The sequence below is a fragment of the Poecilia formosa genome, unplaced genomic scaffold (assembly GCF_000485575.1).
Source record: "Poecilia formosa unplaced genomic scaffold, Poecilia_formosa-5.1.2 Scaffold135, whole genome shotgun sequence".
NCBI classification, from domain to species: domain Eukaryota; kingdom Metazoa; phylum Chordata; class Actinopteri; order Cyprinodontiformes; family Poeciliidae; genus Poecilia; species Poecilia formosa.
The window spans coordinates 701,419-714,114 of record NW_006800074.1 but is presented as its reverse complement, the minus strand read 5'-3'; the positions used below and the strand labels follow the sequence as shown (position 1 = coordinate 714,114).

At 37.7% G+C, this 12,696-nt stretch overlaps 3 protein-coding genes across 5 annotated transcripts in view; all 3 read left to right on the top strand.

The window, feature by feature from the left end:
- The first annotated feature begins 2,513 nt into the window (after window positions 1–2,513).
- abhd6b (abhydrolase domain containing 6, acylglycerol lipase b) lies at window positions 2,514–7,298 on the top strand. 2 transcript variants are annotated; one of them, XM_016676558.1, is made up of 9 exons: window positions 2,516–3,238; window positions 3,323–3,470; window positions 4,411–4,567; window positions 4,708–4,821; window positions 4,909–5,041; window positions 6,187–6,344; window positions 6,454–6,508; window positions 6,592–6,692; window positions 6,853–7,298. In XM_016676558.1, the coding sequence occupies exons 1-9, from the start codon at window positions 3,232–3,234 to the stop codon at window positions 7,030–7,032; spliced, it is 1,053 nt and encodes a 350-aa protein (XP_016532044.1). In that variant the 5' UTR covers window positions 2,516–3,231; the 3' UTR covers window positions 7,033–7,298. The 2 variants fall into 2 exon arrangements, with proteins under 2 accessions (XP_007562380.1, XP_016532044.1); XM_007562318.2 differs by having other exon boundaries at window positions 2,514–3,470.
- Window positions 7,299–7,656: 358 nt separating this feature from the next.
- Window positions 7,657–10,956, top strand: kctd6b (potassium channel tetramerization domain containing 6b). 2 transcript variants are annotated; one of them, XM_007562316.2, is made up of 3 exons: window positions 7,657–8,009; window positions 9,142–9,243; window positions 9,321–10,956. In XM_007562316.2, the coding sequence occupies exons 2-3, from the start codon at window positions 9,217–9,219 to the stop codon at window positions 10,005–10,007; spliced, it is 714 nt and encodes a 237-aa protein (XP_007562378.1). In that variant the 5' UTR covers window positions 7,657–8,009; window positions 9,142–9,216; the 3' UTR covers window positions 10,008–10,956. The 2 variants fall into 2 exon arrangements, with proteins under 2 accessions (XP_007562378.1, XP_016531957.1); XM_016676471.1 differs by lacking the exon at window positions 7,657–8,009 and having other exon boundaries at window positions 9,152–9,243; window positions 9,298–10,956.
- Window positions 10,957–11,938: 982 nt separating this feature from the next.
- Window positions 11,939–12,696, top strand: part of uqcc5 (ubiquinol-cytochrome c reductase complex assembly factor 5) — a 3,561-nt gene continuing 2,803 nt past the window's right edge. The window contains exon 1 of the mRNA XM_007562315.2: window positions 11,939–12,332. Within this exon, the coding sequence (XP_007562377.1) occupies window positions 12,179–12,332 (154 nt within the window). The 5' untranslated portion in view covers window positions 11,939–12,178. The remainder of the gene's footprint in view (window positions 12,333–12,696) is intronic.

Genomic DNA, 12,696 nt, shown 5'->3' with positions numbered 1-12,696 from the left:
CCAAAGTTACTATGGACTTCTTGCATGATTCTCTGATTGATGCTCACATGGACAGCCAGGTTTTGGCAGGTTTGCTGCTCTGACATACTCTTTCCATTTTTGTTGAAGAACTGTGCTTCATAATATGTTCAAAAATATGGATCTTGTTTTATAACTTTGCCCTCCTTTAAGATTCCTCGCAACTTTTACCTGACCTATCCTCTCAGTTCCTTGCTCTTCGTTCTATAAAGTTCTTGAATAAGACCTTTAAATAAAAGGATGGATGCAAACTGGCTATTGACGCTAATCTAAAAAGTTACATCTGAATTAAAGATCCTTCTTTGGTCACTTCTTGACCAAAGAAGTCAAGCCAATGACCAAAGAAATCCAGCATCCATTGAGTGTCTATTTTTAATCAGGCATTATATCCCTTTCTTAATTCACTGCCATTTAGCGCACTCTCTTACACCATTGTTCCCCAATAAGCAGCATTACTACTTTTAACAGATTTGGTAAAACCTTTTTCAGTGTTTAATGTCAGAGGTTAGCATTTCTAGATGCACAATACTGCGTACTTTACACTAGTGTTTCATAATGTGTTAATGAGTCTTATTACAGTTCCATAGTGCAAATGAATTGTCCATGGATCCCCATAAGTAAATATGAACAGAAGAATACTCTGAAATATCCACCCAAAGCAAGTTGATCTAAGAATCTTAAAGTTTTCAGGATATGTGAATTCCCGCCTTTCATGGAACTGGATGAATGGCTGGTTTATCTCTTTAAGGGAGCGAGGGTGTGGCACAAGAATATTTTGATCATCTGACTCTGTGTGAAAGCTGTGGACAAATGTAAAAAATCTCCCCTCCCACTTTTTATTTCTAGCTGTGCGGTTAATCTTCCAGCAAATGTTACTGGTCATTCCTGATGACTAACATTCCCAGTCTATCCACTAATCCAACGTTGGCGGTGCTGACCTTTCTGTCAACAGCTTATGACCAGTCAGAGCTGTCCCTCCCTTCAGGCAGTTTGACCCTTTGCCTTTTCCTGTGTGAGGGAGGACGCAGCATATTTCCCAACATTATGTTGGCTAATTGGACGTTTTGCTTGCGTTGGCCCTGACATTTCTGTTCTGTTGGCTTTCTGTTGTATCCTGAGAGGCACAAATCCATCTCAGGATACAACATGACAAGCAGCACAATATGTTTATGAGAATAGAGACACAACAGTGGATGCGACTCGTAGATTTAGGCCAGCGCCCTTCGTCCTATATAGACCAAAATATAAGAAGCGTTGCCGCACACAGTGAGCCCCTCTCCACAGTTAACATGTCCATTTCTTCTGCTCTACTTTGTATGTAGGTCATCTGTAGCGGAGGAGAGATGCAGCAGAGTGACAGTTCTACACTGCACTCAGTAGGTTTTAGCTATGCAATCATTTGCTGCTTTGCATTTCTACCCCCTCTTATCAGACACAGAACTTAAAATAATCTCTCAAATAGCAGAATTACAACAAAACATAGGATCTTGTGTGTTGGAACGTAATTCAGCCGTTTTAATGATAAAAAAGACAATATTCTAAATGTTATAAATCTCAACCTGAGGATTACCATAAAAAAATTGTGAAAGGTTTAAAATATGAAAAAAAAATCTGTCTCAAGGTTTGAGAAGAACCTGCCTTCATGATTTGTTTAGTAATTTTACATTATGTTTGAATAAATGTTAAGAAAATGTGATCATTCATATGTGTTGACATTAAAATAACTAAAAAAAAATGTTTTACCAATAATTCTTTCTGGAAAATCAAGTTAACTGAACTAAATATTTTTATGTTTTATAACTAACACTTCACTGAGTAAAGCATTCAGTGGGGTGATACATTCTCAAGAGTAAATTAAGCCACATTTAAATAAATTTTGAGGTGATTTTGTTTGTTTTTCTGACTTATGCATTCTATTTAAAGAGCGCCATTGTAGTTCTGAAAGAACATATTTTATTTTATACATAAATGTGAACATACATTTTAGTGTTCATTTTCTATTATTTTCTATTGCAACACCAGTGTTCTCTTCCAAAGTGAACTTGCCACTCACAATATGGCGGATGCGATGACAAGTTTCTACTGATCCGGCTTCTTCTGCTGAGTCATCCTCAGCTCAGAAGCGATTTGTTGTACTTTTCCCTTCAGAGAAACCCTTTCTATCATATCGTCTGCTGGAAAAATCTGAAATAAAGTAAACAGATGCATCAAATGTCTGCCAAGGCTCCTCTCAGATGATCAACCACCCGAAACAGAAGAAATGCTGCATCATCTTCAGTGCCTCTCGGTGCAAAAAGCCATCAAACCCATCTACTGCAAATACACAGGGCCACGTTTCAGTCCGCCTCGATCATGACACCCAGTGGTAAATATTGGACTTCAGAATGAATTACTAAACTGATTTTAAAAACTGACCACAAAGTGCTTGAGCTAGTTTCTACAGGGTCAAAAAATAATTTGTACATTATTTTATTAAATGCACAAATTAGTTGTTTTGGTTTTTTTATAAAAACTATGACTTATGAAATTCTATTTGCACTGTTATGTAGCATCAGGCTAGTAATAATATAATGTCCTTCAGTTTTCCTTTGAAGATTAGATGATTTAGTAAAAAAAAAAAAAGTATTCATAATGGCAACACATTTTCCTGTTGGATGTGTTTTTTAGTTACACTAATGGGTAAAACATAATGCTAACATATGTTAGGTTCTGAAAACTGTAAGTCAGTTGGATTAATTTATTTAATTTCGGGTGTACTGTGTTGTGTTTACATTGCTTTTCGCTATGTTTTTGTATTCTTATGAATGGAAATGTGATTTTACATTTCCCATATAAATATATTTTGACTGATATCCTGTCCATAGAAATGAAGTACAACACTCCTTTGAAAAGCCTTTAATGCAGGTTTCTTTAAATTTTAATTGTAAACATACTTTGCACTTCCTGTGGTCAGACAGAGGCAAACTGGAGGCGGTGCTTTCACTTTAAAAGATTGACTGAATCATGTTGTGGCCCTGTTTCCCCTAATGATGAGTGATAATCAATGAGTTTCACCAGAGCAAACATAATTTGACAAAGCTAGCAGCATGCTGCTCTGTGACATTTTATTTGAAACTCCGGTCACAGACGTTTCAGACCTAAGACAGCAGCAGGACCGAAACAGTTTTTCCATGTGCTTTCATGTGACCGAGGAAAAAAAGAGCAAGACATTTCATGAAAAGTAAGTCTGTTGCCTTTTGGAAAATGCATGATACAGAGCAGACCGTTTCCTCTGTGTTTATTAAACACTGTCCCTTTCCGTCAGTTTTCTGGATTTTTAGGGCAGCCATGGCAGCTGAACTGGACGTAGTGAACCTGTTCTTCATTGCTGGAGCAACACTGGCTATTCCCATCCTGGCTTTTCTGGCTTCCTTCCTTCTTTGGCCATCTGTACTCATTAAAGTGTATTACTGGTAAAGCAGCTTGCTATAACATCAGTAACACTGAATTTAATTTCCCTTTGGGATCAATAAAGTATTTCTGAATTGAATTGAATAATGGGTGCCAGTGTTGTAAATGTCTCACCCAACCATCCTTTAAGTTTAATTTAATTTTTAATTACATTATTGACATATCACTCTATTCCAGACAATATAAAGCATCCGCGAACTTTCCAAGCTACATTACATTGTCACTAAAACGCTGATAGGTCTTTGTAATTGATAGTCCAGATGCAGCATGTAAACAGGGAGCAAAGTGTGTGTATTAAATATGCAAGGAGACGCTTTACTGATGTATCAATGAATGTCTCGTTATCTTTATGAAACAAGAGTTATTCACTACTTTACAGCTGTCCAGGAATATAGATAAGATCAATTTCAAGATCACTATTGGGATAAGTATTAACCAGCTCTTAAATGAGGGGAATAATTCTGCTCTGACAGCAAACTGTGAATTGAGGAGCCACAAATGAAAACAGTTCAGCATGTAAAGACAACACTGCAAGACAGCGTTTATGAGAAGAACACACCACAAAGGACCAGTTATTGTATGATCAGCGCCGTGGAGATGCAGAAATGTATCTACATTTAAAAGTCAGTGCAGTCCCTCACAAAGCATGCAAAGTTGTTATTCTCGGTTGCAGCTGTCATACTGCAGCATACCTGAAAATGTTTACACACTAAAACGTCTGATTTTTTTTTTTAGAATCTAAAAAGACATGTACTCATGTCTAAAAATGCTTAAGTAAAAACTAATGATTTTGCCAACTCCTGTCATTGATAGAAGATCTCCTGATCTGAGTTTCTCCTCTAAAACTTGTCATTAGAAATAGATAAAACTGCAAACAGCGGGTAGGCATCCTCCAAAGAGCTCCAGGTAATACTGCCATCCAATATTTGTGCTTGTGTTTAGGTACTGGAGAAGGACTTTGGGCCTGCAGGTTCGCTATGCAGACTGTGGAGGTTATCGCTTCTGCTATTCCTACAGAGGAAAACCTGGGATGAGACCCTCCATCCTGATGCTTCACGGCTTCTCTGCTCACAAAGACATGTGGCTGACTGTTGTCAAGGTTGGACAAACTAGAAATTACTGAAAAAACTAATGGAACAAGCCACCATAGTTAAACACAGAAAGTATACACAATTAATGAAAAACTGGATTTTTTTAGGCGTTCTACTTTCTCATTATGTTTTCTTTTTTTTGTTGCAGTATTTACCAAAGCACCTGCACATTGTGTGCGTGGACATGCCTGGCCACGAGGGGACGACACGCACCAACACTGAGGATTACTCTGTTCAGGGGCAGGTCAGACGGATCCATCAGGTACTCTGAGGAAAGGTCTTTGAAAATATCTTGTATGAGAATATTTGTTAGTTCCCCAAATAGTTTAATATCTCTCATGCTTCTTAGTTTGTAGGAAGCATTCACTTAAACAGAAAAGCGTTCCATCTGGTGGGAACCTCCATGGGGGGAAATGTTGCTGGGGTTTATGCAGCCTGCCATCCCTCGGAAATCTGCAGCATGACTCTCATCTGTCCCGATGGTCAGTCATAGTGCACAATTCCTGAACTTTTCCACATTTTGTCATGTTACAACCACACACTCAGTCTATTTTATTTGAATTGTATATGACAAACCAAGACAAAGGGAGGAAAATGATGCATGGATTCCAAAAATTGTTTATGATTGCAACCAACTGTCTTTGCAAGTAACTTAGATATCCTAATGTGTGTGATTTTATCCTTGTTATAAGTGCAGGTGTTTTACATCAGCGAACAAACAGCATCGTGACAACCAAGCACCAAGGAACACAACAGACAGCTCAGGGAGAAAGTTGTGGAGAAATGTAAAGGTTATAAAACGAGTGTCCCATCCTTTGATCATCTAACAGTGTTGTTTTGAAAATTAAAAAAAAGTATTACAAACGTGCAAACCAATCATGGTCACTCTCGAAAACGTGCAGACACCCACAGCTCATTTGGGAGAATCTGTGGACTGGATAAGCATTTTTCTCACTTCGCAAATCTTGTCTTTATGGTAGTTTATTGACTTCTTGAATCAAATGTCTCCAATGCCACAAGGCATAAAGGAGGAATAAGGGGAAAAAATAGTGTTCTGCTCAAAGCCTTATGCTGTGGGTATACCTTTTTAATTTGCCCTGTATTTAGAGAAAAAGACAATTCTGGAAGAAAACTCGTTTAAGGCTGCAAAGGTCTTGAGGCCAGGGTGGATATTAAACTTCAATCAATCCTAAACATCCAGCTAGAGCAGAACAGAGCAGCAAAGGAATGGTTTAGGTCAAAGCATGTTGAAAACTTGAAAAAAATATGTTCACAGTCTGACAGGGTTTGGGCTATTTAAAAAAAAAAGGACAAAAATTTCAGACTAGATGCACATAGATTGTAAAGGGACATCCAAGATGACTCAGAACTGTAACTGTAGCAAAAGAAGGTTCAACAAGATGTTAGATCAGGGGTCTGAACATGAACTTTTCAAAATTTTACAATATTTGGCTTTTCTTTGTAAATTTGGAAACCACACATCGCTTCCCATCCACCTTAAAGTAGTGCACTATGTTGCTTTATCACATGCGATCTGAGAAAAATACACTCAAACTTTGTTGTTGTAATGTTACCAAATGTGAAAAGGCACGTTTCTAATCATTAAGACTCTGGGTTCATCTTTCAGGAATCAGACATCCATGTGAGACCAAATTTGACAATCACCTTCAAGATCTGGAACACAGCAACTTCACACTGAACATCCCGCTGATCCCAACTACACCAGATGAGATGGAGGACATGTTCAGACTCTGTTCTCACATTCGCTTTAAAATTCCTCAGCAGGTCAGTCATGAAAAATGAATTTAACTCTAAACTAATAATGGGTGCTGACCATGAAACAATTGTCACATTCTGAGGATTTTCAAGGCTTTGTTATATATATATTTTTTAGATTCTTCAGGGACTGGTTGATGTGCGAGAACCTCATAACGCATTTTATGAAGAAGGTTAGTTCATTGTTTTTTCTTTTTATGTTTTAGTATATATTGAACAAATAAATAAAAAAGGGCTTTTTTTGTTTTTTTATTAGTGTTTATGGAGATCATCGGTGAGAAATCAAGATATGCCTTACAGGAACATTTGCACCTCATAACCTCACCTTTACAAGTGATTTGGGGCAAACAAGATCAGGTAACTATGATGTTCGATCATTTTGCAAAATCTCTTTATATACATAAGGTGCATGTGCTGTCAAACCTAAAAGCTTTTAAAGATTGTGCCACAAGTATCCCTTCTGAAATCACAGTGAAAAAGTGTGAAGAATATATTAAAGTCTTGCATATATGTCCAGGTGGTGGATGTCTCTGGAGCTACAGTCATTGCTGAATTGGTGCCTGGATGCAAAGTGGACTTGCTGGACAACTGTGGTCACTCTGTGGTGATGGAGAAGCCATGTCGGACAGCCAAACTTATTCTGGAGTTTATTATCCTGCAGCAAAATGCCAGGAGCGGAACAAAGAAGTCTTCCTGAATATTAAAGGTTTCCATTACTGTTTCACAGTTTTATATAGACTTAAACACGTGGCCCAAAAGGCAAGAATTACAATGTAGAGATGTTGATTGTTTTAAGGAACTGCATTTTATAAATTACTTAAACTCAATGACAATAGGTTTTGGATATTGCTAAGCTTTTGCTGGTGTGCCCGGATGTTTCTGGCAAGATTTACCCTAACTTTCAAAAAATACATTTCCTGCTCACAAATGGAAAAAAAAAATAAAATAAAAAATAAAAAAAATAATAATAAATAAATAAATCCCTCACTTTAAAAAATATCAAAACTGATATTTTACATTTTTTAAATGTAAGTTTGTTTTTTGATAATATTTTTCATATTATTACTGATAAACTGACGTGTATAATAGCAGATCCTGTTTCATTCTGACCTATTTCAGTTAAACTCCGTTTTGTGAAGAGATTTAAGCTTGGTATTCACTATTCTTGTACATTCTGTGAATAAAGTCAAAGAAAAAACTTCTCGTTTATTCTTTTATTCTAACAATATATATATATATATATATATATATATATATATATATATATATATATATAATAAAAAAAAGCAGCCATGTTGGTTGGTGTGGGAGCTCCAAACTCGGGATTTCGCCTGTCTGCGCCTCATCAAATAGTCGTTTGGTGTCTCAGTTATGCAGTTTCGTGTTTTTTGCGACTGTGTAAAAACGGAAGTGTTATCCAAATCTGTGTGATGGGTGTCTCTTTCCGCTCGTCTCGCCTGTAACCCTTCCAGTGCTGTGTTTTTAATGCAGATGTGGCTGTAGTTTCAGCGGGACCTCCTCCCCTCTTTCACCCGCCTTGGCTGCATCCTGGAGTCGACCACAGCTGCCCCAGTGCAGCATCATCAGTGACCGCCTGTGTCTTCGGTTAAAATCTGACCCCAATCTGCTTTTATTGGCTGAGAAAAAATATTACCAAGCCCTAAAGTTGAGCTGGTAAGGCTGTGCTTCATTGCGGTCTGTTTATGCCCGCAGTTAGTTCGGTTCTGATCCAATTGTTGAGCTCATTTGTAACGGCGGCTAGTTTAATGGGTTGCTAGCTTTGTTAGCTTGTTAGCTAAAAACTAGCAGTGAGCTAGGCTAGCAAGGGTTGGGTTTAATATGTTCGGTTTTGTTTTCGTGTTTTATTGAGGCCAAAAAAGCGAAATGAACGATTAATTTGCAAAGATTTATAATTCAACTTTAAAACACACTTAAAGAGATGCTTATTGCTACTTTTCCCAAGCTTCTTTAATTTTCCTCCCAGCAAATGCATTAAAAATACTAGTGTGCAGCTTTATACGTAAAGAGCCAATGTATTATGATACTGCACCAAATAATATGCTGCTTACCCACATTATCATGTTCGTAAGACTATGCTTTCTGCTGACTTGTATCCACGCTCATACGGAGAATATTATAAAGGTTTGCATCATATCGAGCTGCCTTGTTAAATGTGGCACTTAGATTTTCCTTAATTCTCAAAACTAGTTTCATGCAACTAAAATTAAATAACTGAATCTGTATCCTTTGGATGAAAAGAGATTTATAAAAGAGGTTGATACTGAAGGCAGTGCTGGATTCCATCTTCATGTGTTTTCCCCTGACCTGCTTTAGCCACATCAGCATTACTGCCCAGTGCTGCAGAGAAAAATTTGCAGTGCATCTGGCAGGGCAAGCCACATGAGACTATTTCATTATGGTGTTTTTACAAACACTTTTGGTGTTATTAATATTTACAGTCCACTTTTCCTTTAAGAATAGTTCATGATATTTGTGCTCAGTAAGTGTTTGTTCATAGCATTTTGAAAACATATCTCCATATTTTTGATGTTTACATATTATTCTTAATTGAGACACATTTTTCTTAAGGGTCTTTTTAAATTTTTACTCTTTGTTTGTGATATGATTTAAAAAAAAAAAATCAGTTTCACCACCAATTTTCTGGGTCACTCTGCTTGGGCTGATGATGTAATTTAACATACTTGCATAGTGAAAAACACAATTTGATTGACTTCTAAAGACCATCTCTAACTTGACCTGGCAGTCTATTGGTATTGGGCCTCACATCCTTCTTCTTTTCTCACAGGTAAAGTTAAAGTAAACCAACTTTAATCCCATCCTTCTCTGTTTTGGTTCGGACCTTGTGGGTATTAGTCTACAAATGGATAATGGAGACTGGGGCCATAGGGTAAGCGTTGAATGAAGTCCATTTTTTCGGTGTTAAAAACTTTCAAAATTGCAGTTGGTGTGTATTTTTCCTTACAGATGACTACACCTGTTACCCTGAACGTGGGAGGCCACCTCTACACCACCAGTCTATCCACCCTCCAGCGTTATCCAGACTCCATGCTCGGTGCCATGTTCCGGGGAGACTTCCCCACAGCTCGTGACTCCCACGGGAATTATTTCATTGACCGCGATGGAACCCTTTTCCGGTACATCCTGAACTTCCTGCGGACGTCCGAGCTCACCCTTCCTGTTGATTTCACAGAAACAGACCTGCTGAGGAAGGAGGCAGATTTCTACCAGATTGAACCTTTGATCCAGTGCCTTAACGACCCCAAGCCGCTGTACCCCCCAGATATCTTTGAGCAGGTGGTGGAGCTCTCTAGCACCCGAAAACTGTCGAAATACTCAAACCCTGTTGCGGTAATTATTACACAGCTGACCATAACAACAAAGGTTCACGCCCTGCTAGAGGGCATTTCCAACAACTTTACCAAGTGGAACAAACACATGATGGACACTAGAGACTGCCAGGTGTCTTTCACCTTTGGACCATGTGACTATCATCAAGAGGTGTCTTTAAGAGTTCACCTCATGGACTACATAATGAAACAAGGCTTCACTATTAGGAACACGCGGGTGCACCACATGAGTGAGCGTGCAAACGAGAACACCGTGGAGCATCACTGGACTTTCTGTAGACCAGCTCACAAAGTCGAAGACTGACTTACGGCACAGCAGTTGTTGCTGGGACGTTACAGTGAGACTTGTCTTTGTATTACACAAATCATTATAAAGCAAAAAAGAAAAAATCGTCCTCTGTTTTAATGTACTGCTGTTTTTTTATGTTTTGTCCTATATAAGAGAAGGCTTGCGCTTAATAGCAAGGTCCATGCAGCAAAAGTAAATTAAAAATATAAATTTATCATATGCGAAGCTATTTAAGGAAAATATTTCTTGAGCTCAACCCGCATGTAAATTGGCTTGGAGTATTTGGAGTCTACAAAACATCTCAGGTGTTTTCCACATGTCTAATGATGCAAAAACATGGTAATTTTGACCAGAATTGAAAAAGAGCAAGTAATAAAAGTGATGCAGTTATTTGAGACACATTGCCTGAGTTTGGTAGCAGATCTTTGTTTCTAACACTAATTCAGTTAAAACCTCAATTTGTAGGAACAAGTTTAAAAAACATTTTTTTGTGGAAAATGTTTTTGTTTGCAAAAATTTTTTCCCTCCACTGATGTGGAGTGTACTAACTAATTTCTGTAACTTGTATGTTTTGTCCAGTAGACGTCTGGTGAGTAAAATTAGACTTAGTCTCTTAGATCCCCTGTAGATCCCATAGACGGTACAATTAGGCCCCTTCATAGTTGATGCATGTGTCTTGTGTATGTATAATTTATGTATCTGCTGTGTGCACTTTATGATACTCTGTCATAATGTCAACAGTTATGTTTTTGATTGTTCCTGCCAAAAATAAACCAGTTTGTGTATTTCATTTTAATCATTTAGCTCTATTGTTAAGATTTTTCCCTTATCAATGACATCTTGAGTTGCAACTCATAAAAGGGTACAGGCAATTTTAAAAATGTTTTTTCTTCTCTCATTGGATAAAAATAATGCCTTGTTTCAGTACAGTATGATTTCTAAGTAAAATATAAGTTGCTGTTTGTTGTTTTGGTGTCAATGTGTGTTATATATTTTACCTTAAAATAGATGTCAAGTGTGTTTAAATGCAAAATATTTTTTATGTTTGGGATAAAAAGCAACGGAGGAAAGTGAAAGTGAATATATATTTATTACACTGATCAGTCTCGAGTTTATTTTTCCGAATTTGGACAAAAACTTTGGGAAAAATAAGATATTCTGCTTCTGAAAGCAGAACATCTTGTTCCTCAAATTAGAATATTACATAAGATCTTTTTAAAAAGCAAAAATAGTCAGCATACTGAAAAGTGTGTTTATGCACTGTACAATTTTTGCATGGATCAGTGTGTTGTGGCATGTAGCCACAACACACTGTGGCTCCATGCCAGCACAGCGCAGCTCTCTGATGGGGAGTTGTGCTGATAAAGATCCTCAGGTTGCTTTAATAGTGGCCTTCACCTTGCTTGCATTATCAGCTCTGGTAAACTTCAGTTCTCAGGAATGTACAGAGATACTGTGGCCTTTGAACTGGGTGCTGATTATTTTGACAGTGTGAGGATCTGTGAGCAGGTCACAAGTCTTGCTGGAAATCAAATCATTTCCATAAAGCTTGTCAGCAGAGGGAAGCATAAACTTCTCTAAACCCTCCTCATGAACTGGTTTTATGTAATATTTAAATACAGATCATCAATTGTGAGTTACATTTGTTGTAAGTGTTTTAATTACTGGGATAAGTTCAGGTTTTTATTATATTTCATCCGATTTATTAAGATACACTTGTAAATTATGAGGTTGTTTGCTTTTATGACCCTTTAAGAAATTATTGGATTTTAGATTAAAAAGGAGTTCAGCTAATGTTTTTATATGTGCAAAATGTAATTTACCACACTGATGTATGTACAGAAACAGGGTCTATGACCTTGGAGCCTTCTTACAATTAGATTACCAGTGAGACGTGAACCAGTTCATAATTCACTCACGCGCAGCACACCCGGATGTCGCAAACTCCTGCCTGGTGCGTTCGTTTTAAACGCCATCACTGTTCTTTCCTGACGTGTCCGTAGCTCGCAACACATTCCGCCTATCTCATCTGACTCTTAAAACGAGCGCACCTCATCATTGCTCTCGTAACGTCAGTAAAGGACGCAGTAAAGGTGGCTTCCTCTGCTTCTTCGTTTTGAACTGCTCTAATGAAAACGCGGTTGTAGGAGTGTTTGGGAGGACAAACACAAGCTTTGTTCGTCGAGATGTTTCACAGAAGTAAAACCATAAAAGGTTTGCTCAGTATTGTCCCTGGGAAACAGCGACTAGGGGCGTACAGGTTCCTACCTATCTTTTTCTGCATTGGAGGAGTCATGGAGTGGATCATGATCAACGTGAGGATAGGACATGAAACTTTCTGTAAGTGTAAACACAAAGTCTGTAAGTGTAAACACAAAGTTCTTATGTACGTTTAACCTTGATGGGAGGGTTAGCATGTGTTAGCATTAGCAGTTCAAAACTCGATTTCTTTAAATGACAACTTGCCCCACTTGTCATGTTACAGGTAATCTTCTAAATAAAAGATTTGTATATTAAGACAGTTGATTGATTAGTAGTGTTTACTGTAGTCACAATATTACACTTCCTTGCAGAAGTATTTATACGTTTATGGCTGTATATTTTAGGGCTGTAGCGGTAATCTCACGATAAGATACACGATATTCTGCCCACGATACGATATCTATTGTGGTATTCGGCAAACGATACAATTCAATACACTTTT